The sequence below is a fragment of the Alligator sinensis genome, unplaced genomic scaffold (assembly GCF_000455745.1).
Source record: "Alligator sinensis unplaced genomic scaffold, ASM45574v1 scaffold777_1, whole genome shotgun sequence".
NCBI lineage: Eukaryota > Metazoa > Chordata > Crocodylia > Alligatoridae > Alligator > Alligator sinensis.
Window position 1 is genome coordinate 82,344 of NW_005841882.1, and position 26,895 is coordinate 109,238.

The following is a 26,895-nucleotide window of genomic DNA, read 5'->3' on the forward strand; positions in this document are numbered from 1 at the left end:
GAGTGTAGTATAGTCTATATTTTCCATTTTCAGTATAGCTGAACCTCTGGAGTGTAAAATATTGTTTTTCGTTTCTGTCCACATCTATCCAAGAAAACATTTCAAACACAAATACACTGATAATAGATAGATGTTATGGACCTAGTCAACTCTCCTCTGATTTTGACTTTTTGTAATAGGACAGCTGCAGGCTCCTTCCAAGCATTTTCATTAACGTGTGGATATACAAACACAGTCCCTTTATTTCAGAAACAAAAAAGAGATTTCCTGTCCTATAGTCTGACCCATAGCGTTGCTATGGATCATGTCCTGGCCAGAAGTTGTATATTCTTTTTCCCCAATTAGGCAAACAAGGTTCTTTGGGTAGAGGTGATACCTTTTATTAGACCAACTAAATAGTTGGGGAAATTATTCTTTGCGAGCTTTGTGCCCAAAAACTTGCACAGAGCAATGTTTCCAACTATTTACAGTAGTTGGTTTAATAAAAGATATCACCTCTACCCAAAGAACCTTGTCTATCTATAGCCCATGCAGGGCTATAGCTCAGTCCCAGCTGCACCACGTGCTCAGCCAGGACTGAGAATCCTGCAACTGACGGGGCTCCCAGTCCGAGCTGTGCCTCATACAAAGCTAGGACCGAGAGTCCTGCAACTGATGGGGAGTGAGGTGCAGCCAGGACTGAGAGCTCCGTCAGTTACAGGACTCTCCGGCCTGGCTGCGTGTGGTGCAGCTGGGACTAAGAGCCCGATGTGGGATGGGGGTTTCACACAGCCCTGAGCCTTGGGGATCCTCGGGTCTTGGGTGTTTCACACTACGCACAGTGTACCTAGTGCCTGGTCAGCTGATGGGGCTCGCAGCCACAAGAGAGATCCTGCTACATGTACAAATTAAAGCTCTATAGCAACCAGCTATAAATTTAGTATACATTTTCAAGGTTTAACTTTATAGTTGGTTGGAGCTTTTTATCATGTGATAGCTGCTTTGCATGTGTAGCTGGTCAGTTGCAGGCACCAGGATACACACAAAAACAAATATTTTATAAAGCCCTATATCCTTTTGTATTCTGTTATGCTGATGTAAAAGCAGAATAACTCCAATGCATGCCTGGGAGAAATGTGTGAGAGAGAAGTCCTTATTCATCACTTTGAGTCTGATAGTTTAGCTACCCCATGTCCACAAATCCCATAACAATCTATGACTATTTCACATGTAGATCAGTTAGGGCATTGGGTCTCTCTCCTCCACAGTCATATATTTTGTCTAAAGGAACTAATGGTCTACACTTTTCCAGTGTACTGGTATAGGAGTTACAGATGGACTTTTGGCTTTGAATATTAACATATTGGGCCAAAATTTGAGGTGACACAAAAGTTGACATAAGTGACATGAAATAAAATAGCTGTAACTAATGTTAGCATGGTGTTACTGACAGATGGGTGGTAAGGTAGGGTTGCAACAGGAAAACCAACCCATAGGGAGACTGGAAAGACAGACTGGAAAGAAGGAAAGTTTGTGTATATTTTCTTACTTCTTCCAGTTAGTTGCTTATTCTGCTAAGTCTGTCCTTTGTACCCCTTACAAAAGCCCTGCGCATAATTTGCACTAATTAACTGTCATTTCAAATCTCTGAAGAAAGACTAAATAGTGAATATGTATAGAGTCTGAATTCTCATCCTAGCCTAATTGTAACCTTTCTAGTTCTGGACTGAGGTGTATTATTGGGGAAGGGTGGGGAAGCTTGTACAGCTGCTGCATATGGCATAGTTAGAGAGGACTTCACTATCTATGGATTTTGTCTCTTGTAAGCAACTAGATTTGTATGCATTAAATGTATTAAAAGAAAAAAAATCTGTAAACCCTTCCAATGTATCTGATGTTTCTGTTTATGATCTTTATTTAGGCAGTATAATATTTAAAAATTAAAAAATATTTAAAAATTCTATTTTTTCTTTTTGAAAAAGATCTGGCACATGTTCTAAAGCTAAGTGTTGAATTCGGAAGCTTATCTGTAACTGTCTTTTTAAATCTATCTAAATCTAGTTTACAGCTGTCCTGTTGGAAAGGCGTACATAACTCAGCATGTGGGAAACTTACTGACATTTTTCTCTTCTCTTTCCTAGAGTGTCTCCTCTGCAGAAGTCTGAAATAGTAGACATGGTAAAGAAACATGTAAATGCTATCACACTAGCCATTGGGGATGGTGCCAACGACGTGGGAATGATCCAGACTGCACACGTGGGTGTCGGGATCAGTGGGAATGAGGGCATGCAGGCAACCAACTCCTCCGATTACGCCATAGCACAGGTCAGAGGCACTAAAGAGCAGCTGCCATGTCCTGTTGACAGAGGTATCAGCTGTGTGGCAGCATAAGCACTTTGTTGCTGGCCTTCAAGCCAAGCGTATCTTTGTTTATATCCTCTCTGAGGCTGACATCTAAAATTGATACTTGAAATGTATTTGGGGTCATTTTAGTTCTGGTCTTGCTGGACCCTTTGGGGCAAAGTTCTATCGCCTCTGAAAGGCTTATATTTCTTCTCGCCAGCTGTGGACTGTTCATACCATTCAGTAATCAGGGAGAGGCACCACTCATGACAGTTGCATTAAAACCCTTCTAATTATAAATTATCTTCCCAATGCATGTGCTTGTGTGTGACACCTGTTGATGAAGTCTATTCCTGATAACAGTTTATCCCCATAGATGTTGTAATAGTTATGTTTACCTCATTTTTTTAAAAATACTAAAGGATCAGTCACTAAGGTTCTTGCAGATGTTTAAAAAAAACAAAAAACAAAAGAAAACATGCTTTACCGAAAGCAGCAGTGTGTTAGCCTGACCCAGCTCCACAGCCTATGTATAGATCTGGTGCTTCAGCAGGGCTTTTTGGTGCTTTTATCTAATAGCTGATTCAATTGGCACAGTCCAACTAATGTGCTGCCTCTTCTGGGCATGTGCTGGGCTTGGCACAGGAACATGCCGAGTTTAAAGTGCCTTTTTTAATCTCTAAAAGCAGCCTAAAGTATTAAAACAGCAGTTAGTATTTAGCAGTAATTCAAAAACCTTAACTTGGACAAGGTACAGTGACTGGAAATATCACTTCTGGCTCATCCTGTGATATTCAGTATTGATCACCAGGGATCCTAGTTTTCTGTGATTTAAAAAAATCCCCAGTTTTCGAGTTAAAAAAAAGTACTCCAAAATCCACATTTTTCCATGATTAAAATGAAATACCAATAATATAGTAGTGTTTCATTTTGATCACAGAAAAATGTGGATTTGGGTTATTTTTTTAACCTGAAAATTTAAGATTTTTTTTTTTATCAGAAAAAAACAGGATCCCTGTTGATCACTTTATTCAGAAATCATAGTGGGAAAAGCTGTGGCCATCTCTTCCTTTCATTGACTAAATCAAAATATAATATTAAAGGCATTAAAAGTATCAGGAGAAAGAAAAGAGAAGCTTTAGCTCAGGGGTGGGAAATTATTTGGGTCCAGGGGCCACATAGGGAGTTTTGATGAATTGTTATGGGCCAGGTCAACACCCTCCACCACAACAACTCACCAAAACTCCCTATGTGGGCGGGCAGGCACTGGTGTTCAGGAGCAAGACAGGTGGGAGAAGCCAGGATCACAGGGCAGGGTAGCCCCTGTCCTGTGGGAGTGTGCATGTGTGTGTTGGGGCTGCCTGGGAGCTAGGTCTCGGGAGCTGGCCAGGGGTGAGAGGGTGGAGCAGGGGGCAGAGGCATGTTCAGCCAAGTTCACCCATGCTGTGCATTATTGCCCCCGTGGTGCTTGAGGAGCTGAGCCCCAGCTGCTTCTGCCTGGGGCAACCCATGCTATGCTCCAGTCTGCACTTACTGGCCTGGCCCTGGCCCCAGCCCCAGCCAGCATGCATAGCCTTTGGCAGGGCTGCTCCTGGTGCAGCTGCAGTTGCCTGGGTGCTGCTCCACTCCCCCAGCTGCCAGCAGCTCCTCTTGTTTCTGCTGCACCACTTCTGGCCAGGAGAAAGCTTCAGCCAGGTGACTCCTGCCCCAGCACCCAGGACTCTGGCTCCAGCTCCCAGCTGCCTTCCACCCACCCCACCTGCCTGCGCAGGGTGGGCTGAGTGGGTGGAAGGCAGCTGGGAGCTGGAGCCAGAGCCCCCCGCACACTAGGACAGGAGTTGCCTGGCTGAAGCTTCTTCCAGGCCAGGAGCGGAGCAGCAGAAGGAGTTGCTGCTGGAGGTGAGGGGAAGCGGAACAGCACCCAAGTAGCTGCAGCCACACTGGGAACAGTCGCACTGGAACCTGTGTGCGTTGGCTGGGGCTGGGGCTAGGCCAGCAGGTGCAGGCTGGAGTGTGGTGCAAGCTGCCCTGGGCTAGGCTCGGCCCCATGTGAAGTGCTGCAGGGCAGTTTCAGGCTGGATCCAATTAATTGGTGGGCTGGATCTGGCCTGCAGGCCATATTTTGCCCACCCCTGTTTTAGTTGCTCTACATCTACTCTGAATGTTATTTGTTTATAGCTGTGGTACCTTATATTTTCAGTTATCAGTGATACTGTGAAAATAGTCACTATTTATATAGTTCAGAAAGTTAGTAAAAGTGCACCATGGTAATAGGCTCAAATCTGGAGCAGAAAAGTAATTTAAAGTTATTCAAGTCTGTAAGAAATCAATTAGCATGTAGGCAACAATCAGATAAATTCACCATGAAATCAGCTATTGCAATTGATACTAATTGGCGCTCTTCTTGGAAGTTTCTTAGAAGCCAAGAAACATACATCTCCCCTATTATTCTTAGAGTCAGTTATTCGAAAACATGGGTGAGATTTATTGATATGAGGATGTGAAAACCTATACTGCTGCTTGCTACCCATGTTTAGGGGGATGTGCTGTGATGAGAGAGATTGCAAGCTTGGACCCAAATCTTTCATGAACATTACAATTCACTTTTAAAATTGCAAGTTAAAAATCCCATCATAGATTTGATTTGTAATAGATGATAACCACCGATACGCAATACCAGGCAAAAAAACAAATATACCAGGGCAATTTTAACTGCCTTATTTATAATGGTTACATACTTTCCTGTATTTTAATTAACTGCCATGCATTATGTATTGCAACCAGTTCATTAGTCATTAAAAATCCTTACTTTGGGAGACTTCATTAGATTAAGCTTATTTATTCAAATGAAAATATAAATGACTAAGTAGTCAGAGCTTTGCCTATAGATGGCCTTTCACATTTAACTCCTTTGGTATTTATTGTAATAACATTAAACCTGATGAAGTAATTTGACATTCATGTGTCACTTTCAAGTTAAAAAAATAATGTGGCTTTGGAGTTGATATAAAAATGCTGGAAATGGACTGTGCTTGGTTTAAATTCCAGCGTGGGGAATATTGACAATATCAATAGAGATGACGTTAGAGTTTTAAAATTTTTTTTTTATTAAAAAAAGGATTTTGACCTCAATAGTGTGGAGTTTTAATCTGGGGCAGGGGAAACTGACTTGGAACTGTACTTTCTCAGGAAAGATGCAATATCATGTTTTTTTAGTATCTGAAAGGTACTGTGTTAGTGAGTCATATTTTACACTCTTGAGCTGGTTAGTAAAGATAAGATGGAATGTTATTTACCATAAGGCAACTACCAGACGAAAGCAGTGGTGCTCACTCTTCTTAAATTCAGGGCACCCTGAATTTACCAACACCCCAGTTGAGAACCACTGCTGTATAGTCTCAGCTTACCTCAGTGATTCTCAACCAGGGTGATGACGCCACCACCACCACCAGGTAAAACTGTCCCACACACCTGGTGCAAAACCAGATTAGGAACTAATCCCAGCAAGAGTGGATACTCCTGTCTATCTTAGATTTATCACATAAACCTAATGCAGGCTCCATGCAAGACCTGTGGGGCACTTTCATTGGGCTGTGGTGGCAGGTATCCATGTCATGGCACCACTGAAAGTGTCTTGTGGCACCCTGCTTGAGCGCCACTGAACTAAAATAATGCTAAAATGTTTTCAGAGGGAAATTTTGAGCTTCATGGAATATATTTTTCCTTTATTACAGAATATTTAGCAACAGATGAGTAGGAGTTATCTGCATCCCTTGAAAGTAGAATATGTTCTTATGAACATCTTTTAAGAAGCCCAGTGTATATAGCAGGGGTCAGCACTCCATGGTGCTCAGGACAGGTGTGGCCCACAGAGCTATTTGATCTGGCCTGCAGGCATGGGGCTTTGATGGCATTCAGCAGCACCTGTACTGCTACGGGAAAAAGTAGCAATGGCAGACACTCTCCCTGTGCTGCTGCAGAGAAAAAGCAGCAGTGGCAGCTGGGTCATAGCACCCAGCTATCTCTGACTGGGCCTTTCTTGCCTGTGACCTTGAAAAGTTACTGATCCCTGATGTATAACATCTTATATGCAAATGATGCATCCAATCCATTGATGCCAGAAGTAGACACATATGAAAAAATGAAGCTCATATAAAAGCTCATTAAGGATTATATAATAAATCAAAGCATAAACTAAGCACATAAATGGAAGCCTACTTTTGAACCAGTGCTCCAAAGGGTAACTTCCTCAGGCATAGAGACATCTATTTGAATAATCTTTTCTACTTGAAACTTTGTCAAATGATCTATGTTCATAGAATCCTTAACCAAAATATTGAGGGTCCTGTATATTTCTAAAATAAACAAGCTTTCTACTGGAAAAAAACCAGATATTATATTTATACACTATGGTATGGTATAAGCGATTAACTTGGCATGTCTGGGGGCTGTGCTTTTTTCTATTCTGATTAGATGCTGGATGAATAGAGTTTTGCTATGAAAATTCTTTTTAAAATATGTCAGGTTCATGTTCCAGTTTCATTCCTGGAAAAAGATGGTTTGGATTTTAGATGTTATTTTTCATACATTTCCTTGGTTGTATTTTACTAATATAACAAGTACTAATACATTAAAAGCTTTTACATATTTGGAGCACATACTTTCCTCTTTTGATTAAGAAAGGATATCTTTCTAAATTATATGCTGTAGCTCACATGGAAGTTGTGGACTTGCTGCACAAATTACTGGATGAGGTTATATGAATGGTGTTAAGCAGAAGGCCACATTCAATGACCATAATGGTTCCTTTTAGCTTTAACGTTCTTAAATATTCTGGCATCCAAGCATGTTCTGTACCTCATTTATTATTAGGTCCCTTTTCTGCAGGCACTTAATCACATAAGGAGCTCTATTGAGCTCCGTTACACTATGGCACCGCTCTGTTTCATTAAACTCACTGTCACAATTCCATGGGGCTACTTGTATATGAATTTACTGGATGAAAATCTTGCTGTCTCCTAGTGACTTTGTCTTCCCTACTCTACTGGGTAGCACATTTTCTGTTTCTTGAGGACTCACTGACCCTATGAACATCTTTGTAGTAGATTTCATAGGCATAAGGGCTAGAAGGGCCGTCACAAGATCATCAGGTCCAGCCCCCTGCCCATAGGACAGGCAGTCAGCGATGATAGTGAGAGGAGAACACTGAACAGCAAAGAGCGAGTTGGAAGGAGGCAAATGGATAAGTGCAATTATTAGTCACTCCCTTCTGGTTATCTGATGCCAACTGGGTAGATAATGAACCCAAACTAAGTTATGATGGGTTAGATTCATTTTTTCATTTCTTTTTCATTCCAGCATGCCTCTGCCAAGCAAGAATTAAAAGTCAGGGTTGCTAGAGTGGTGTCAGGGAGTTTCTTGCAGTATTTGTAGCTTGATCAAAGATGCTACATTCAGAAACTCTTGGGAGAGAGGCTATTTCATGCTGTGTTTAATTTATTTAAAACAAAAAAAAAATCTCAGTTTCAAATTAGCGTTAGATAAATAATAACTTTGACCTGGAATCTGGATTTTGAATACCAGGCTTTTTAGGTGCCACATGGAAATATGGTGCCAGGCTTCCTTTCAATTCTGATGAAAACACTATAACAAATATGAAATTTGGTCCCTGATCATAAGAGGCCTGTAGGCAGCCAGCAAGGAATGTGGCCTTTATGAGTTATGGTTAGAAACTTGCACTTTTCCTGCCTCCACGGTGGGCCTGACCCTACCCCCATTGAAGTCGAGCCATATCAGTGGTTCAGTCCAGTTTCCATCACCAATTATTCAATTGCTTCTTGAGGTTATAGGATGAAAACAAAGATGGAAACCCACCAAAAATGGTCAGACCGAGTAAAATAAAACAAAAACTATTTTTCTTGCCACATGTATTGTGGCTACATTTCTCTTAATCCTTTTATATGATCTTGTAGACTGTAAATGTTAACAAAATGTTTGTTTCCATCTTGTTTCAAAAGCTGTTAGTATTCGTTTAGTTTCATTTAGCCTCTATCATCTTTTGAGATTCCATTTTTGCCCAGAACATTTCTAATTAGCAGATTGCTGGTTTTAAGATGCAGAGAAGAGTGTTGTATCATGTACTTATTAGCCCCTCAAACACAGTAATCTTCTTTGGCCATGAAATGAAGAGTTCAGAGTTATATTTAATCCAGTGGGTTTTATTATGTTAACCTATCTTCATTTTGCTATCAGAATAAGAATAATTGAAAGCTTTTTGCTACTTAAAGCAAGCAAGGACTCATTTGAACAAGTTTAAAGGGTTTTCTTATATAATTTTGTAAGTGTTTGGTTTGTACTACTCCATGTAAAATTACTCTCAAAGAGTGCTCTAACAGTTGTTTTAAGTGTCATTTACTTTCTATAGAGAGTTACCCAACATGAGGCTATATCATTAATGTCCATTTTTTCCCTCTAGTTTTCCTACTTGGAGAAGCTATTATTAGTCCATGGAGCCTGGAGTTATAATCGAGTGACCAAGTGCATATTGTATTGCTTCTACAAGAATGTGGTCTTGTATATTATTGAGGTAAGGACAACTAAGGTCTTTCATAAATTAACTTGAAAATTGTAGCCAGTAAATGAAAAAGGCATTTATTTGGACTTGGCATTGGGACACTGAAGCACCTAATATTATTAAAAGTGAAATTTATTTTAAAATCCTTTTTTCCCATCACTGTCTTTTGTTTGTTTGATATTTTCGTTTAAGAGTCCTTAAAAAGGAAAGTTATGGAGGATTATTTCAGGGTTTCAGCACATTAATCCTGGTTATTAAACAGCGTAAGGAGGTGCTTATTCTATTTTCCACAAGCATTTTCCGTGGAATTCTATTTTTATTTGTGGAAACATTTCACTTCGGGTTTCTGTTTGTTTTTGTTTTGCTTTTATTTTATAAAAAATGCTTTTACAAAATTTGAACTTGGGGACAAATTTAAGATGAAAGTCTCCATTTAATAGAAACAGGAAGTTTCTAGTAGGTAAAGACAAATTAGAGACAAAAACTACTGTTGTATACCTTATCATAATAAATACAATTGTTTAACAAACTAAAATGGAATCTTCTTAGCATTTGGGCAATGAAGATACAGAGTTATGCAATCTACTGTTTTATTTCTGTTTTAGATATTGCTCCATAAGTAGTTGGAATGATTAAGTAAGGCTATTTGATTTCATTAATAAGATGTGATTTTTAAACAATAAGAAATAATCGCTTCACAAAATACAATTGCGGCATGAAATTCCATATCAAAAAAGATCGAATTGAAGAATTTAGGGCTGCTACTAACACTTGTAGTACTTCCAGGTAAGATGGAAGCATTCAAATCTCATGCTTGAGAGCAGGGGTAAATCCAGGACAGCAGGGAACCCTTCCTCCTTTTAATAGTCTTGATGTTCCATTAATTAGGCTATCCTTTCTTGTGCAATTCTGCTGTCTGTTACCTGCTTCAGGTAATATAACTCCAATTTAACAGCATTGTAAACTGTTTTTAACTCTAGCTAAAGTATTAACTTGGGTGTGAAAATAACTTTCAGTGAAGTATTGGATGCACTGCTGTTGGCTACAAATGTCCAACTCAGGATCCTTAAAATTCTAGTTTATTAGGTGGATTGAAACACTGTAATGAGTTAAATCATAAACTTTGGGGCTGGTCCCCACACACACACACACATGCACACACATACACACACACACAGTAGCAAGCTACAGAGTCAGGTATACCTATCCTACGAGCGCTGGAGTCTGTCATCGATGGCCAGTCGAGGCTTCTTTCAGCATGGTGTTACCCTCCGGAAGGGGGTCACCAGCTGGTCCTTCTGGCTTGACAGGTCTGGTCGAGTTGGAGATCAAGCAGGCGCCACTGAGGGTCACTTTTCACTGCCTTTTATCTGTCCTTGGCAGACTTTGGTGACTCCCCAGTTTTCAGGTTTGCCTAATCCAGGGGTCATTGACCCTCGTGGGACTTCCCCACCTCGGTGGCTACTGGACGGCATCTGTCAGCCCCAGGGGGCGTCTGCATGTAAGTGCAGGGTGAATTCTTCTGTTGGTTGATCTGCAGTTTCCCAGGTGTTAATTACTGTCTGCTACCATGTTACACATTCAATCACTGATTCACTTGCTCTTTCAGGGGCCAGCCTGATACAGGGAAGGGCAGTTTGATTCCTGCCCTTGTTAACATTGTTACAATGTATAACTTACTTATGAAACTAAATACATTCAGTTGGAAGATGAAAGGTGAGGAGTATAAAATATAAGCTACAAATGCCATGGCACACAAATAGATAAAAATACCAAACTACAAGGGGAGATACAAAATGCACACATACAAAGTTTAAAACACAATTCCTTATCTTAAAGTGAGAGAGAGAGGAAGGAAGAAAAGGTAGAAAAAGAGAAACATATCCAAAGAGGGGAGAGTAAATGCAGGCAAGAGGAAAAAGGGGCTTTCTGCTACACTGCCAAGATGCACAAAGCTAGCTTTTTGTTTTGTGAATCTGAAAAAGAGATGTACCTTTAACTCTACTGATCACAGGACTGAAGAAACAGCATCTTTTGGGGGTTTTTCCCCTTGTTGGTTGTTTTTATATATAATAGCAAATTAATGTACATTCCAGTAAATGTATTTGGTTTTGCTTAAATTTTAAATGTAGTAATATAGCCCTGGGCCCCTGGCTTTATTAGTAAAGCATCTAATTACTTTTTAACTGGAGAAATATGTGTTGTGAGGGGCTGTGCACCCCTCTTTTTCAGAATCCTAAATCTGCCCATGCTTGCGAGCATAAGTATAAGGAGTAAGAGTCTGGAAGGATTCTTTCCTTCATGCACATTACTACCCATTTAGTCGTGGCCCTTGTGAAGATACCAACATTAATTGGCCAGTTGTTTGATCTCATATGGCAAACTGCATGTTGCCATACAAGAGTTCAAAGAAAGTGGTGGGATTGTTTGTTTGTTTGTTTGTTTGTTTGTTTGTTTGTTTTTCAAGACTTGAAGGTGTTGCTTCTTTTTCCCAATAAACACACTAGGAAGGAAGGATATAAAACTGCACAGCTAGAACATTATAATTAGCTACCCATTTACAGAGATTATGAGAAGCACTAGGTCAGAAAAAGTTTTATTATTCAATGAATCATACCATGGTCAAGGTATATATCTGATTCCCTGAGGGCCTGATCATCTTTTATGCATGTGTCGTTCTCGTGGAATACAGGAATTCTTTGCAAGTATGTTCTGTCTTTCCCTTGAATATGTTTGAATGACCTCTAGTTTTGGAGGTTATCATTTCCAATACAGCTCAAAATGTGTTCACTGCATATGAACAGCTGCTGCAGAAGAGTATTCAGCCCACCAACAGTCACAACTTGTAACTGTGGGTGAGACCAGCAATTATGGTTTTGCAAAATAATAGATGAGTTGATTCTAAGTAAGGTTAAATCTGCCTTTATGGTAGGCCAGTAATTGAAATAGTTTTCTATCTTTACCAAAACCAAGTAAAGCTCTTATTCCAGCTTAACATTTTTCTTCAAAGTTTTTTAAAGCAAGTCAGACAAGGGAATTGGATAGAAGGTTAAAACTGAGCTTATCTTCACTGCCTAGTTGCTTTTTTCCAACCATTTTGAGATTTATTATAATTAAAAAAAAAACAACAACTTCCATTAAAGGCTGTAAGTGTTGTTGGAGATGAGAACATGTATATTCATTACTGCTAAAGTAAAATACAAATAATTGAGGGGTCATTGTCAATTTTTTTAAGATAAGGTTTTTTCCTTTTTTTCCTGTCTCCGTTGTTGGTAGTAGCCTTAGCTTTTTCACAGTTTTCTCTAGGAGTCTTTTTATCATTTTTAGGTAATTTTTTTTTTTCTAAGAAAATCCTTTTTCTTCCACATCATAGTGTGACATGGCTCTGCTTCAGCTCTGCTTCAGCTGATTACTTGTTGTAGCATAGGAAAATATTGTATTGCAACATTATAGGGCTAAATCCTATCCTCCCTCATGACAGCCATGGAAAGGCTGAAGGTAGATAAAGAACTCTGACCTCAAGCCTGAGGAGTTTCTTTTAAATCGTCCCTTTCTGAGGTGAGGTCTTGCTAACCAAAAACATTCTGAGGTGATGCTTAACATGCAGGTCAGCCCTGAGAACAGGTGATGTGAGATGGCTCTTTCTCTCTCTTGCTCTGCTTTCTGTGTATTTTTAGAGTCCTTTCTACTTGCTTCTGTGGCAGAAAGGTGCTTTTATTCTTCTTCACTTCCACTGGCACTGTGCAAAGAAAACCATTCTGGCTACCACATCAGTATAACAGAGTTCTTGATTAGAATAGTTTTAGTAGCAAGCCCAACTTATTCCCCAGTTGGTGCATATACATGTGCTATTAATTCAAAGTAGGCTTACTGTGCAGTAAAAATACTGCACAGTAAGCCTACCAGGGGAGATTTGCTCCCAATGGCTGTGTCCAGGTGAGCATGGCTGTGTGGTATGTGGTGCTGCAGACACGTCTGAGGTGCCACATACCACACGTTCAGTTGCTGTCCATGCTGCAAGTCAGCAGCAGAGTGGGTTTTTTTGATCCCTAGATATCCAGGGGTCAAAAAAACCTGCTGAAAAAATGTGTAGTGGCACACATGGTGGCAGTGTGCACTGCCCAAAGCCAGAACTGCACTCTGCTGCCAGCCAGGCTTCGCATGGCAGGAGCGACTTGGCTGCTGCCGTGAGAGGCCCCCAGGACCCAAGGTAAGGCTGCTGGGGCCAACCCAGTGCTGGCCCCAGCCTCTCCTACCACTTCTGGGGTAACTTGCTGCACACCAGAGTGTGTATGGCACAGGCATTCCCTGGGGACAACTGGTGGCAGCACTAGTGACCACCTCTAGTTGTCCCCAGGGAACCAAACGTCCACACCGTGCATGGATGTGGCCAATGGGTACAAGATTTTCTCACAATACTCTGTCCTCCTGCAGCAGCCAGGGAGATTTCCAGGCTCCCCCTTGGTGCTAGCCCAGAGGCTGTCAGGGAGCAGAGGGCCAAGAGACAGCTGTCTCCTGGCCCCATTCACCTTAGGAGGGGTCCTAATATGCACAGGGTGGGAGAGATGCTGCAGAGCTCATCTGTCCAGTGCACATGGGAACAAGCCCTGTGCCCAGTGAGGCTTCCCCATGCAGCCCAGGGCTGGCTGGGACCTGCCCTGTTTTGGGGCAGGTCCCACCCACTTCTGGGATGGGCAGGGAACTCTCCTCCTACAGGGAGCTTCTGGCTCCAACTCCCCAATTAGAGTGGGGGCTCAACGTTGCTCCCTGTGCCCAACATCTACCTGCTTCCTGGGCAGGCTCCAAGTGCAGAGCCAGGGCTGGAAGCTGTCTGCTGCCAGGTCTAGGGGACATTGTCCTAGCCTGGGCTCGGCGCTTGGAGCCAGCCCTAGCAGCAGGCAGCTCGCAGGAGCAGGGAGTAATCTCCCAGCCCCTGCTCTGATTGCGGAGCCCTGCTGGGAGCTGCCTGCTGCTGGGGCAGGGGGATGTTGTCTCAGCCTGGGCTTTGCACTTGGAGCCCAATCCAGCAGCAGGCAGCCCCCAAGGGAAGCGATTGTTCTCCCTCCCCCTGCTGCTTGGGCTGACTGGGAGCAAATTTGAGCTGTCTACATATGGGCTACTGAATAGTCACTATGGTGTGGTTAATTTGCTACCTGCATTTGCAGGTGTTAAATTAATGATTCAGTTGGCTAACTGACTGCGCAGTAAGCCTTTGCACGTGTTGACAGTGACACTTTTTACCATGCAGTTGTTTAGTCAACTGTACAGTAAAGTGTCTTGTGTAGATGTGCCCAGTTATGCTTGTACATCTGCATTGCATACAATTAAGATTTGTTTACGCGGAAGCTGTTGCTGGCACTGGGGTATAAGGAAGAGCAGAGATTGAGGGAGTGAGATTACGGAAGTATAACTGAGGGTAGGGCCTGACCCACAGAATTTTGATAAGAGGAGTGATACACAAATAGAAGATAACTCTGCTTGGTTTTTTGCTCTTATTGATATTGCTTCAGCAGTGAGTCAAAATTCTTTATTTGCAAACTGAGCAAAACTTAATTGAGAACTATGTTTTGATGAGCAACTTGAAATCCCTAGATGTCATTTTTGGAACCACTTTCAAGACTGCACTTGCAGGTTTAGCTTTACATGGGGAAAGCTGTGACATGTTACATTCCTTGTGTGAGGCTTAACAGTGCCAGTCAGGCCCTATGAGATGGGGTAGTGGTCATAAAGAAGAGACTCCATTAGGGAACAGATGCCAGACCTTGTGAGATTCCCACCTCACCCAGCAGCATTGCAGCATCTTGGGCTCGTCTACACATGCCCCTGACTATGCAGTTGTAACTGTACAGTCCTGGCAGTGCACGGGTCATTTGCAAGCCTACTGTGCAGTTGTGTCAGCGTCCCAGTTTGTGCCTGTCAATGCTGCATCACTGTTGCTTGTCACTATAGTGACCATAGCGTCTTGTGTAGACGCGCCCCTTGAGTAGCTGTTATGTTATTACTATTGTTTGTTCCCCTACACTTTGCACAAGCCTAGTTTTTACCTTCCATTCTCTGTTTTGATTTGCCAGCTGTGGGGAGAATGATCTGTTTCTTTGACACCACAATGAAATGGGAGTTTGTACCTGAATTATGTTCCAAGTTAATTTGCAAAAGACTATACTGAGTAAATATTTGTAGAACTGAATTGAAGAGCACATCTGTCAATGTGACAGGGCTGTCAGCTATACCTTTGCTGCCATATCTGTTTTATTTCTCCAAAGGTTTACTACAGTGATTTCTCGGGTGTTAAACTTTATGCAACTGAATTTCACAGGAATGCGACCCAGAGTCTCTCTGTAACTTGGTTTCTACTCCTTCACACAAATTACAAAGTAATAATGAGAGAGACTTCTCAGTGATGAAGACAAATATGAAAGCTACAGATAACTATACAGTTTGTAGTTAAGTAAATAGTAAACAGGTTAAATAAGCAATGAAGTGCCTGAGAAGAACTCATTGCCCTCTACCCTTTCCTCCCAACACCTCTGGGTTTGTGTATCATAGTATTGCTCAGATCAGTATCAAATTTAGTGTTGATCCCAGAAGTGCAAACTCACCCTGACAACACCAAAAGGCACCAAGCAGCAGTATCATACATTCTATGAATTTTCACAGTTTTTTTCTTATTTCCTACAACTTCTTGGGAAAGTGTTATTTGGCATAGAGAGTGTTAGGCCCTGCTGTTCAGTACACTCCACTCTGCTTATTTCTTTTGAAAACTGATAGCAGTCACCTTTTGTATAGTAGTTGGATATTTTGAGGAATGTGGCAAATTGCTTGAAATCTTTCAAATACCTGAGTTTTTCTAGTTAGCAGTCTTTCCTAGAATTTGTTCTCACATTCAGGCTGTCTCATGTGACTAGAGGGTTAAGACCTTGGTGCACAGCACAGCCATTAGGTTTTAGAGATACTGAAAAAGTCTTTGAGAGAAACCTACCTCCTCATTCTCTGCAGATTTGGATTGCAGTTGGTATAATATTTGTGCTCATTTTTTAAAATGTAGTGAATTTTTAGTGCTTATGGAACTCACAGGGATGACAGCTCTCAGGCAAAGCTGAAAAGGTTTTTTTCTAACTCTCTAGAAACCTTTGATTGATCTCTAGTGGATGGAGACTGAGATGGTGCTCACCAATCCCTTCCCATCCCTGACCCTCTTCCTTCCCCTCCCATTTCTTTTGTCTTTCTGTTCTCTTGCCTTCCTCTTTTCCTCCCCTTATTTTTTGAAAAAAAATTCAATATATTGGAACTTTAGTGAACGAATAAGGAATGACAACCCTGTAAATTGAAGTCCTTTGAACCCGATTCTTTTTCCTCATCAAAACCTTTGTTGGCCACTCTGGCATGTACAGCACTATTATGCTACTTTAAAGAGGATGCCAAAGTAATTTTTGCTCACTTAAGTCCACATTGTACTGCTGAGAGGGTGCAAAGAAGCCTCTGAGAAAATGAGAGTTGTGCCCTGTCATCCAAATTTCCCTGGTCTGCCTGGCATGACAAGTCTATCTTGCCTATCTTGACAAGTGAAAGGGTCATTCTGTCTGCAGTGTCACCATGTTGGCAATAGGAGCTCCATCCAAATAAGATGTCTTCTTGTCAAGCTTTAAAGGAACTTTTAAGCTCAGGTAGGAACAGATCCCCAACTTTCCCCACTTTCAGAGATGAACCCTGGAGATTCTAGGGGGCATGTCTTTGGAAGCTGATAAAACTGGGACACTGTTGCAGTTCCTGGACTGGGGCAGCCAGTCTTTGTGGTCTCAGCCCTCGGATGGTACCCAAGTATCAAAGTTGCTGCAGTGTAGTGCTGGTGCTGAGACTACCAGTCAGCTCCATTGGCACCTGCAGCCCCAGGGCCACATTTACGCCAGAGTTCCAGCTGTCCCTGTTTCCAGAAATGTGCTCCCAGAATCTTTGGAGTGCATCTCTGGAAGCAGGGAAAGTCTGGGTTACCTGCTTTCAGGGACATACCCCCAGCAATCTTCAAGGCAAGTCTCTGGAAGTGAGGAACCCCAACTTTCCCCCCTGCCAGATATGTGCCCCAGAGATTGCTGGATTGCATCTGTGGAATCAGGAACCACATTGTCTCTTGTCCCACAAGATCAAGAAGCAGGACAAAAGACAACACGTTGCCCAATGAAGTGGATCAGCTGTGCCAGGATACGTCTAGGGTATGTCCTGGCACAGGTGATCCACTTTATTCAGTGATGTTTATTTCTAGACTAAATCTTATCTTTGCACTGCCTTTCCCTTCTAGAACTGCCTGCAAAACATAAAGCTAGCACAAGATATTCACTCTTGTAGGCACCACAGGCAGATATCAGGGCATCCTTACAGGACTTCATCTCATTCCATTATTTATTTATCTGGCTTTAAAGTAACTGGTGAAATAAGAGATCTGTTTCACATCTGTTGGACAGATATATTTCACTGGAGATGATATAAAGCCTGTCTGATGACATAAGAGCTTTGAAATATAGCTAATTTCAAATGTAAAAGCATACAGGAGCACTGCTTTCATGTCATGCTTAGAGAACTAGAAACATGGCAAGATCAAAGAGGATATCAGAAATGCCAGGGAAAAGTTCAAGGCACTTGGGAACAAGGCTGTGATCAGTAGTGTGGAAGGTAATGTTCAGGTCAAGATGGATAGCACAGGAAAAGGGAGTGCTGGTTCTTGGCTGGAACAAATTGTTTGTTTGCCTTATTATTTGTATTACATTAGTAAGAGAGACCCCCAGTTATGGGTGATGGCCCCCTTAAATTACATACTGTCCAAACATGTAAAAATGACTGTCCCCACATCAAAGGTTTTGCAGTCTAGGGCTATGACAAGACTCAACAGGTGGAAGAGACAAAAAAAAAAAAATGTGTGCTTGGCAGGATGAGGTAGAAGTAGAAGGAGTATATTATACATAATCAGCTGATATTTCTACTCAGCGCCTGCCTACTTGTTGTCAAAGGGCTGTGTTTTGTAGACCTCATAACAGAGAAACATTCTTAAGACTAGATCTGAAGGTCATGGCCTTAGAGTTTGATATGAAGGGTTTTTTTTCAATATCTGAGGACAGCGTGGGAGAAGCAACCAAAAGATACTTGAGAAGGACAAAGCGCTTAGCTATCAGCCTGATAGTTTTCACACTTGGAACTTGATTAAAACCTCAAAAATTTTAAGTAATCATATTAGTGCTTAAAGAAACATACATTTTAAACATGTGGCAGATTTGTGAGTCCCATAAGATCTGGCTGTGTGTGTCCTATGAAGTCTGCCTCTTGGCCAATAGAACTAGTCCCCTGAAAAAACTTGAAATGCTTAAGGCTTCTTTATGTTTTGAAAATACTCTTTTTGATGTAGAATAAAAAATGAAGAATTTACCGTACAGAAAGCAGGCGCAAGGATTTTATCCTTGCAGCCTAAAATGGCAGAGAAGATTCAGGGTATCCATTAAGTAAAACAACCTATACATCCCTGTCATTTAAGCACTAGGTATAATAATTGGAGTCCTAGGACACTGTTTTGTAGCAAACTGTGTTCCAACAAATACATTTTCTTATCAAGTATCCAAAAAATAAATGCAGTTAGGCTATACAAATATAATTCATATAATCAATTCATAATCTCTATTTTTTTTTTTTTTTTTGTCATGAACAGGCAGATTTTCAAAATGCCAGGAAGCATTCAGAAAATAGGTACAATTTATGCTTTATAGTTTCATAGTTGGTAGGGTCAGAAAGGACCTAAGCAGATCATCTAGTCTGATCCCCTGCCATGGGCAGGAAAGGATGCTGGGGTCAAATGACCCCAGCCAGGTGGCTGTCTAGCCTCCTTTTGAAGACCCCCAGGGAGGGGCAAGCACCATTTCCCTTGCAAGTTGGTTTCAGCTCCTAGCTGCTCTGACAGTGAAGTAGTGCCTCCTGATGTCTAGCCTGAATCTACTCTGTCAACTTATGGCCGTTGTTCCTTGCTACCCCCGGTAATGCTCGGGGGAACAGGGACTCTCCCATTGCCTGCTGGTCCCCCTTGGCCAGTTTATAGGCGGCCACCAGATCCCCTCTCAGCCTTCTTTTGTGGAGGCTGAACAGGTTTAGTTCCCATAGTCTCTCCTCATAGGGCCTGCCCTGCTGCCCCTAATCATGCGAGTGGCCTTCCTCTGGACCCTCTTGATGCTGTCCACATCCCTCCTGAAGTGCGGCGCCCAGAACTGGATGCAGTACTCCAACTGCGGCCTGACCCGTGTCGCATAGAGGCGGAGGATCACCTCCTTGGACCTGCTCGTGATGCATCTATGGATGCATGACAAGGCGCGGTTAGCCTTCCTGACCGAATCCCCATATTGGCGGCCCATGTTCATCTTGGAATCGATAGTGATTCCAAGATCCTTTTCTGCCTCTGTGCTGATGAGAAGGGAGTTCCCCAGCATGTAGGTATGCTGCTGGTTCTTTCTCCCCAGGTGCAACACCTTGCACTTGTCCATACTGAAACCCGTTCTATTCTCATCCGCCCACCCCTGTAACCTGTCGAGATCTAGTTGTAGCCTGTCCCTCTCTTCTAGTGTGCTCACTTCTCCCTATAATCTTAGTGTCATCTGCGAACTTGAACAAGCTGCTTTTCACCCTCTTGTCCAAACTGCCGATGAAGATATTGAACAGTGCAGGCCTGAGGACCAAGACCTGGGGAACCCCACTGCCCACATCCCTCCAGGTTGAAAGTGACCCATCCACCACCACTCTCTGGGTGTGGCCCTACAGCCAGTTTGCGACCCATCTGACTGTGTAGGCATCAACACCACAGACATCTAATTTTTTAATGAGGATGGGGTGAGACACAGTGTCGAAGGCCTTCCTAAAGTCCAGAAAGACTATGTCCACCGTGACACTTGCGTCCAAGGCTTTTGTGACCTGGTCGTAGAAGGCCACCAGGTTGGTCTGACAGGACCTGCCTCTAATGAACCTGTGTTGATTGCCCCTAAGCATAAACTCCCATGCTGGCCCCTCGCAGATGTGCTCCTGGATAATTTTCTCAAAGAGCTTCCCCAGGACCGAGGTAAGACTAATGGGCCTATAGTTTCCTGGGTCCTCTTTCCTCACTTTTTTGAAAATGGGGACCACATTGTTCCTTTTCCAGTCCTCTGGCACCTCACCAGAGCACTACGAGTGCTCATAAAGCTGTGCCAGGGGTCCTGCAATGACCTCTGCCAGTTCCTTAAGCACTCTGGGGTGGAGATCATCAGGACCTGCTGATTTGAACACATCTAGTCCCACCAAAAGTTCCCTGACTAGGTCCTCACTGACCCTGGGCCTGGCTGCACCTCCCCTGGGTCCATCTGGAATCCCAGTGTGGGGGGATGTCCCTGTCCCTGCTCAGAAAAATGTAAGCAAAGAATCTGTTAAAGAGATTAGCTTTGTCATCTGGTGCTACCACCAGATTACCAAGCATGTCCTGCAGAGGCCCCACATTATTTAACACCTTACCCCCTATTTTTTAAAAAAGTACTTCTTGTTATCTTTGATCCGGGTCGCTAGTCCCAGTTCCATCTCTGCCTTTGCCTTAGCCTTCCTAATAGCACTGCTACAATCTAGAGCCAAGGAGGTATAATCCTCTTTGGTGATGGCCCCTCCCTTCCATTGGGTGTATGCCTCCTTTTTGGCTCAGAGGCATTCGTGGATGCTTTTGGTGAGCCATGGGGTCTTTTGAGCACTCTTGCTCCCTTTGATCCGCATTGGGATTGTCACGCTTTGGGCCTGGAGGATCTTCTCTTTAAGGAGTGACCGCTGTTCTTGGACTCTGAACTCCCCTCCCCTCCGGGACCTCATTGCCTCCCCGACTATTCTCCTTGCCTCATTGAAATCCGCCCTCCTGAAGTCCAGGGCTGCTGCCTTGCTGCAGGCCTTTGACACCCTGCGCTGGATGGTAAATTCCAGTAGGTGATGGTCACTATTGCCCAGGTGGTCGAGCACCTGCAGTCCCCTCATCAGGTCGTCGCCTGTGGCCAGGGCCAGGTCCAACAAGGCATTTCCTCTGGTGGGACTGTGCACTTCCTGGGTTAGGTGGAGGTCCTGTAACTCGACTAGGAACCTATGTGAGCAGTCAGACCTGGCTGACTGCTCTTCCCAACAGATGTCCGGGTAGTTTACGTCACCCATGATGACCATGTCCCTTGACTTAACTGCCTCCACGAACTGACCTTAGAATTCCCGGTCCAGCTTTTCTCTCTGGTTAGGTGACTTGTAGTAGACCCCCACCTTTAAGTCCCTTCTCCCCAACCCCCTTGTATTCTGACCCAGAGCACCTCTGTCTGCCCTGCCTCAGACCCAGTGCTGTTTGCAGAGGATGTGTATTGCTCTTTGACGTAGAGCACCACACCCCCACCTTTCCTCCCTGTTCTATCCCGCCTATACAGCCTATAGCCGTTGATGTTCACCGCCCAGTCATGCGTTGGATCCCACCAAGTTTCAGTGAGCCCCACTATGTCTGGGTATGTGTTAGCTAGCAGGAGGGCAAGTACCTCCTGCTTGTTCCCCATACTGCGAGCATTAGTGTAGAGGCATTTAAGGCCTCTTGAGGGTGTATGCGCCTCCTCCGCAATCCCCGGACTGTCTGGGCCCCTGTCTCTTACCTGGGTATTTCTTGTGCTCGTCACCTGACTTGACTGGACTGTTCTTGTGAGTGTCTCTTGGTTTGGTGTTCTGTGACTCCCTTGGTCCTTTTCCTCCCCCTCCCCTGACGTGCTTAGTTTAAAGCCCGCTGGAGGAGAACAACCAACCTGGAAGAGAACACATGGTTACCTTTGGGGGAGATGTGAAGCCCATTCCGCCCAATCGTGTCTCTTGTTCTGAAGTGAGAGTTGTGGTCCAGAAAGTTGAAGCCCGCCATGAGACACCATTCCCGAAGCTGCAAATTGACGTCCCAGATGCAGGTCTCATGGCATCTTCCACGCCCGCTCACTGAAAGGATCGATGGGAAGACCATAACTTTATTACAAAGCATAACTGCTATGAGCATTTATTCCATGTAAATAACCAGTTAAATACCTAATTAGCTATTTGCATGCATTTGTATGTACACAAGTGTGTATGTATGTGTGCGTATGTGTGCGCGCACGCACACACATACTTGCACAAATAGGGGTGAGCATGAAGATATGCAGGTAACTGAGTGCCTTGCAGTGGTTGTACATGCATTTACATGTGCAAATAGCTAATTAGGCATTTAAATGGTTATTTATATGGCTCATAGCAGTTATGCCTCCTAATAAAGCATAAATTGTACTTATTTTTTTAATGCATCCATAGGCTTCTAGTAACAGTCTTATAGAAGTGCATCTGTAGAAAAGCAGTTACTTTCAATGAAAAGTTGCATTCAAGAACATGGAGTGTCCAGGCCATATTAGTAAAAATCCAAATAATGTGAATCAGACTATAAATAAGGCAGAACATTATCATAAGGTTTGAGGCTGTAAAAAGTCATAATAAACTGTGGTGATGGACACAGCATTGATTCATAGATGCTAGGGTCGGAAGGGACCTCAATAGATCATCGAGTCCGACCCCCTGCATAGGCAGGAAAGAGTTATCCACATCCCTCTTGAAGTGCGGCGCCCAAAACTGCACGTAGTATTCCAAGTGCGGTCTGACCAGCACCTGATAGAGGGGAAGTATCAACTCCTTGGCTCTGGTCGTCATGCATCTGCTGATGCACGATGAAGTGCAGTTAGCTTTGCTGATGACTTTGTCACACTGACGACTCATGTTCATCTTGGAGTCCACTAGGACTCAAGATCCCTTTCCGCTTCCATGCTGCCGAGCAGGTCATTCCCTAGGCAGTAGGTGTGCTGGACACTTTTCCTCCCTAGGTGCAGCACTTTGCATTTCTCCTTGTTAAATTGCATTCTATTGTTTTCTGCTCATATGTCCAACCTGTCCAGGTCTGCCTGTAGTTGTTCCCTGCCCTCCGGTGTGTCCATTTCTCCCCACAGTTTTGTATCATCCGCAGACTTGAGCAGAGTACACTTCACTCCCTCGTCCAAGTCACTGATGAAGATATTGAGGAATATCGGTCCAAGGACCGAGCCCTGCAGGACCCCACTGCCCACATCCTTCCAGGTCATACTGATGCATCCACCACCATTCTCAGGGTATGACACCCCCCCCTCCCCCCAGCCAATTTGCCACCCAACTTAGCAGGTCTTATTTTATGCCCTTGTGGTTAAAAGGGTTTTGTTTCTCTGCCTTCCTGTACTTGGGGGAGAGGGGTGGAGAGGATCGAATGGGGAGAGGAATATGTATGTTTGAAGGTCTAGGTGAGCATAAAACAGTCAAACAAATATACAGGAGGCATTATACATATATATATTCCAATTCAGGGAAGCATATATTATTAATACCATTAGTATTATTGCCACCAAACAAATTCTGAAAAGGTCCTGCCAACTTATTGTTTCAAATAAAGTGAAATATGGTATATCTACAGCCTGTCATTTCTTCCAATGAAGTCCAAATCGCGACTAAATTACCCTTTATATTTTTTCTTTGAAAATATCTCCACATTCTTCTTCAGATGACATGCACCTCTTAGTTTCAGTTGCTGCCACTGACAGTTTATTCCATGTTTCAACCCCCTGCTGTGTAAAGACGTTCTGTTTGAATTGCTCATAACCTTGTCCCTTCCTCAGCCTTAATCCAAGATTGACTTGTTTTTGAATTTTGAATTTAGTATGTTAATCCCAAGAGTTTCCAACGAGTCAGTCACAGAGCTAAATCTGTACCATTTTCCCTTTCCTTGCAGTAATGTATGCTGCACAGTGAACTATTAGAGAAGAGTCCATCTTTATTGAAGAGTTTTGCCTCAAGTGCTAGATGGCTGTTTTTAACATTTTTTCAAGTGTTCAACCACACATGATCAAATAAATACCATTTTTTTGTTGCGTTTCTTCTGAACAGCTTGGAATACATTCTATAGCTGATAGAGCTTGTAATACTTCAACAGTCAAACTACCGTTATTATGAATGACAAATTAGGCTCTATGTCTAGGTCCCAAACTCTGAGTGCCTAGTAGAACATCTGGAAGTGCTGGTACATATTGCAAATGTCTCCAATGCTGGAGAAGATATCTTTTGATATTTTATTTGTGGGAGGTTTTATGCCCAGAACTATAGGAGCCCTTAGATATTCAGTGGGTCCCATTAAGGTATGAACATATCAAAACAGTGAGCGGGTCACTGTGTGTAAAGTTTTTGCTTTATCCTGCACAAAGTACTCAGTTTTCCTTTTGGAGGCTTATAAGGAGAGAACAATGTTTATTCCATCTTCTAGCAATTGTGTTGTTATTGTGTAAGAAATGTATTAATACTCTGTCCAGCCATAGCTTCATCAAAGCTGGAATTCTGCACCATAAACAAATGCACATATTCAGTCTCGTTATAATCTTTGCCACCAATGGGAATACATTTTAATGTTGGTAGGAAAGAATATATTACTACATAAGCTTTGACCAAATAAACTGCTGCTTATGAAATCTTATGCATCTCATAAATTATTTAGTATATCAGGTGCAACTTTGCCCTGCCTTCTAAGCCAGTTGTTCTCAGCCTTTTTAGACTCAAGGCATTCTTCCATAAGCTTAAGGCACCCCTAAAAAATGCCAGCTCTTGGTTTTCATTCATTTTTTGACTACAGAAAAATAATACAGCAATTTTTATGTTGCAAAAAATTAAAAAAGACCACAATAGGTCAGATTTTTTTTTTTATATACTATGGATTCTTATCTGAAATTAGTTCATTCATCTTATGAATCATGTTTGCACACCTAATGTTTGCACAACATTGTGTGGCACCCCAGGGTGCTGTGGCTCTCTGGTTGAGAATTCCTGACCTAAGATCTGGGTGTGGGTGATCATCCTGGAGAGATGAAATCAAGCTCAGTGTTGTAGAAATTATATGTTTTTGTCTTTGAAAGTTGACTTTGAACTTACAGGTCAGACACATATGAGAATACAATAAGAATCAGGCCTTTTGTGTCTAGCAAAAATTACTTCATATTCTGTATTCTTCCTAATTTTAACTCTTGTTTTCTTTCCTAACACTAGAAGATATACAGTAAAAGCTTTGTTACCTGGCACCCATGGGGAGCGGAGGGTGCCGGATAACAAAACATGCCGGATAATTGAGAGGCCTGAACAGGCGTCTTTGCCTGTTCGGGCCACCGCTTCTCCCGCCACATCTGGGGCATTGCTGCCCCTCCTGCAGCATCGCTGACCCTCCTGCAGGCCCTGCGGACCCTGAGGGACAGGGAGGTGGGCCCCGCACAGCCTGCTATGCCCCTGGCCTTGGGGGCTCAGCAGCACAGGCTGCTTTGCCCCGGGCCATGAGGGCTCGGCAAAACCGGAAGTGCCACGGTGGGCACTTCCAGTTTCACTTTACCTTACAAGCCGGCATGCCGGTTAATAGAATATGTCAGCTTGTAAGGTGCCGGTTAACGGAGCTTTTACATAATTAATTTGCAGCTATTTGTATACCTATGGAATTTTCTTTCAAACTATTATGTTACTACAATAATTGAATTTGTTTGTTTTATAAAAAGCACTGGGTGCTGATTCTGCTGTCACTTACACCACTATAAATTCACTGAGCATAGTGGAACTATATGGGTTTCAGAGGAAAATTGACCTAAATAGTAAATTCATATCAACATAATAAAGTACCTTATCAGGGAATAACCTGTGCTCAGTGAATTCACGCTGGATTTAACAGCACACATTCTACTGTGCCAAAAGGGCTAATTTTTAGAGAGCTTTCAAAAAAAAAATTCAGAATGAAATATGGTAATGTTGCCATTTGTAAATATATCTCTGAGCCTAGAACTAGTTTCCTTTATACTGGTGCAATACTGGTTTAAATCTAATTATGTAAGTTGGGTTATGCCTGATTTATGCTTGGAGTAGGTGAGAGCAGAGTCAGGTTTGTCTGTTTCGTATTCATGAGGAAGTGTTTGTACTTTTATTCTTTTACTCCTTACCTTAGGTTGAAGCAGTAAGATTGGTATTTGTGGGATTTAGGTTTTCTTTTCATTTTTCACCAATGTGATCTATTAGTTGACGCAATCATTTAAAAAATAGTATATGAAAAGTAATTTATTTATTTCGGAAAATTGTAACGTAAACCATTGTAAATGAAATAACTAATGTGAAGAGGAGGATTTGGTGCTGGGCTCCCACCAAAGGACCACTGACATCTTGGAACAATTAGTTTGTGAGTCTACTTGAGTTTATACGGTCTTAGTAGAATCCAAGATATTTCACGCTACCTACGTATTTTGAAATTCAGTGTAACATGGAATATTTTAATCTTTTAGGCAAAAAAAAAACTTAAGTTGTACCTAAATAAAAAACAGACTAGGTATGTGGTGCTCTGAACAACATTTCTATAATTGACTCCTAATAACGTGACTTCTGGTAGAATGGCAAAAAGTTGGTAACCACTTTGTGTGATGGTGCAGAAGTAATAGAGGTAGCTGGTGCTAGCAACTCATTCATGGATTATTCGTGCCCTTCTTTTAGTTTGCTCTAATCCAATAAACAGTTTTGAAATTTATCTTGGGCCTAATCCTGGGATGCCATGTTCCTAGGAGTACTGCTTGTTGCTGTGAGCAGCCCCATTGACTGGAGTGAGTGCACACCAGCTAGGTAACTGTAACCCTGCTCTGGTGGTGTGGACATTTGGGCGGGTGGCTGGAAGCCCAGTGGTCAAGAGTTCAAGGCCATAGGAGAAGCATGTATGGGGCAGCCCTTTCAGATTCCAACGAATCTGCAAGTTCTGCTAAATACCTGGTCATACAAGGACACAAGAAAAGAAGGAAGGTAATAGTACTCTACTCCTTTCTTGCAGTTTTTCAATAAAATATTCTTAACATACTCCATAACAAGCTACCTAATGGAGTACTGGTGTGTACTGTCTTAACATACGC

The 26,895-nt window shown here is 42.6% G+C and overlaps 1 protein-coding gene across 1 annotated transcript in view; it reads left to right on the forward strand.

Moving 5' to 3' along the window:
• The window catches only part of LOC102386812 (phospholipid-transporting ATPase IB), a 222,214-nt gene that overhangs the window by 6,394 nt on the left and 188,925 nt on the right, over window positions 1-26,895 (forward strand). Inside the window, exons 2-3 of the mRNA XM_006017640.2 lie at window positions 2,121-2,304; window positions 8,798-8,908. Of these exons, the coding sequence (XP_006017702.2) occupies window positions 2,155-2,304; window positions 8,798-8,908 (261 nt within the window). The 5' untranslated portion in view covers window positions 2,121-2,154. The remainder of the gene's footprint in view (window positions 1-2,120; window positions 2,305-8,797; window positions 8,909-26,895) is intronic.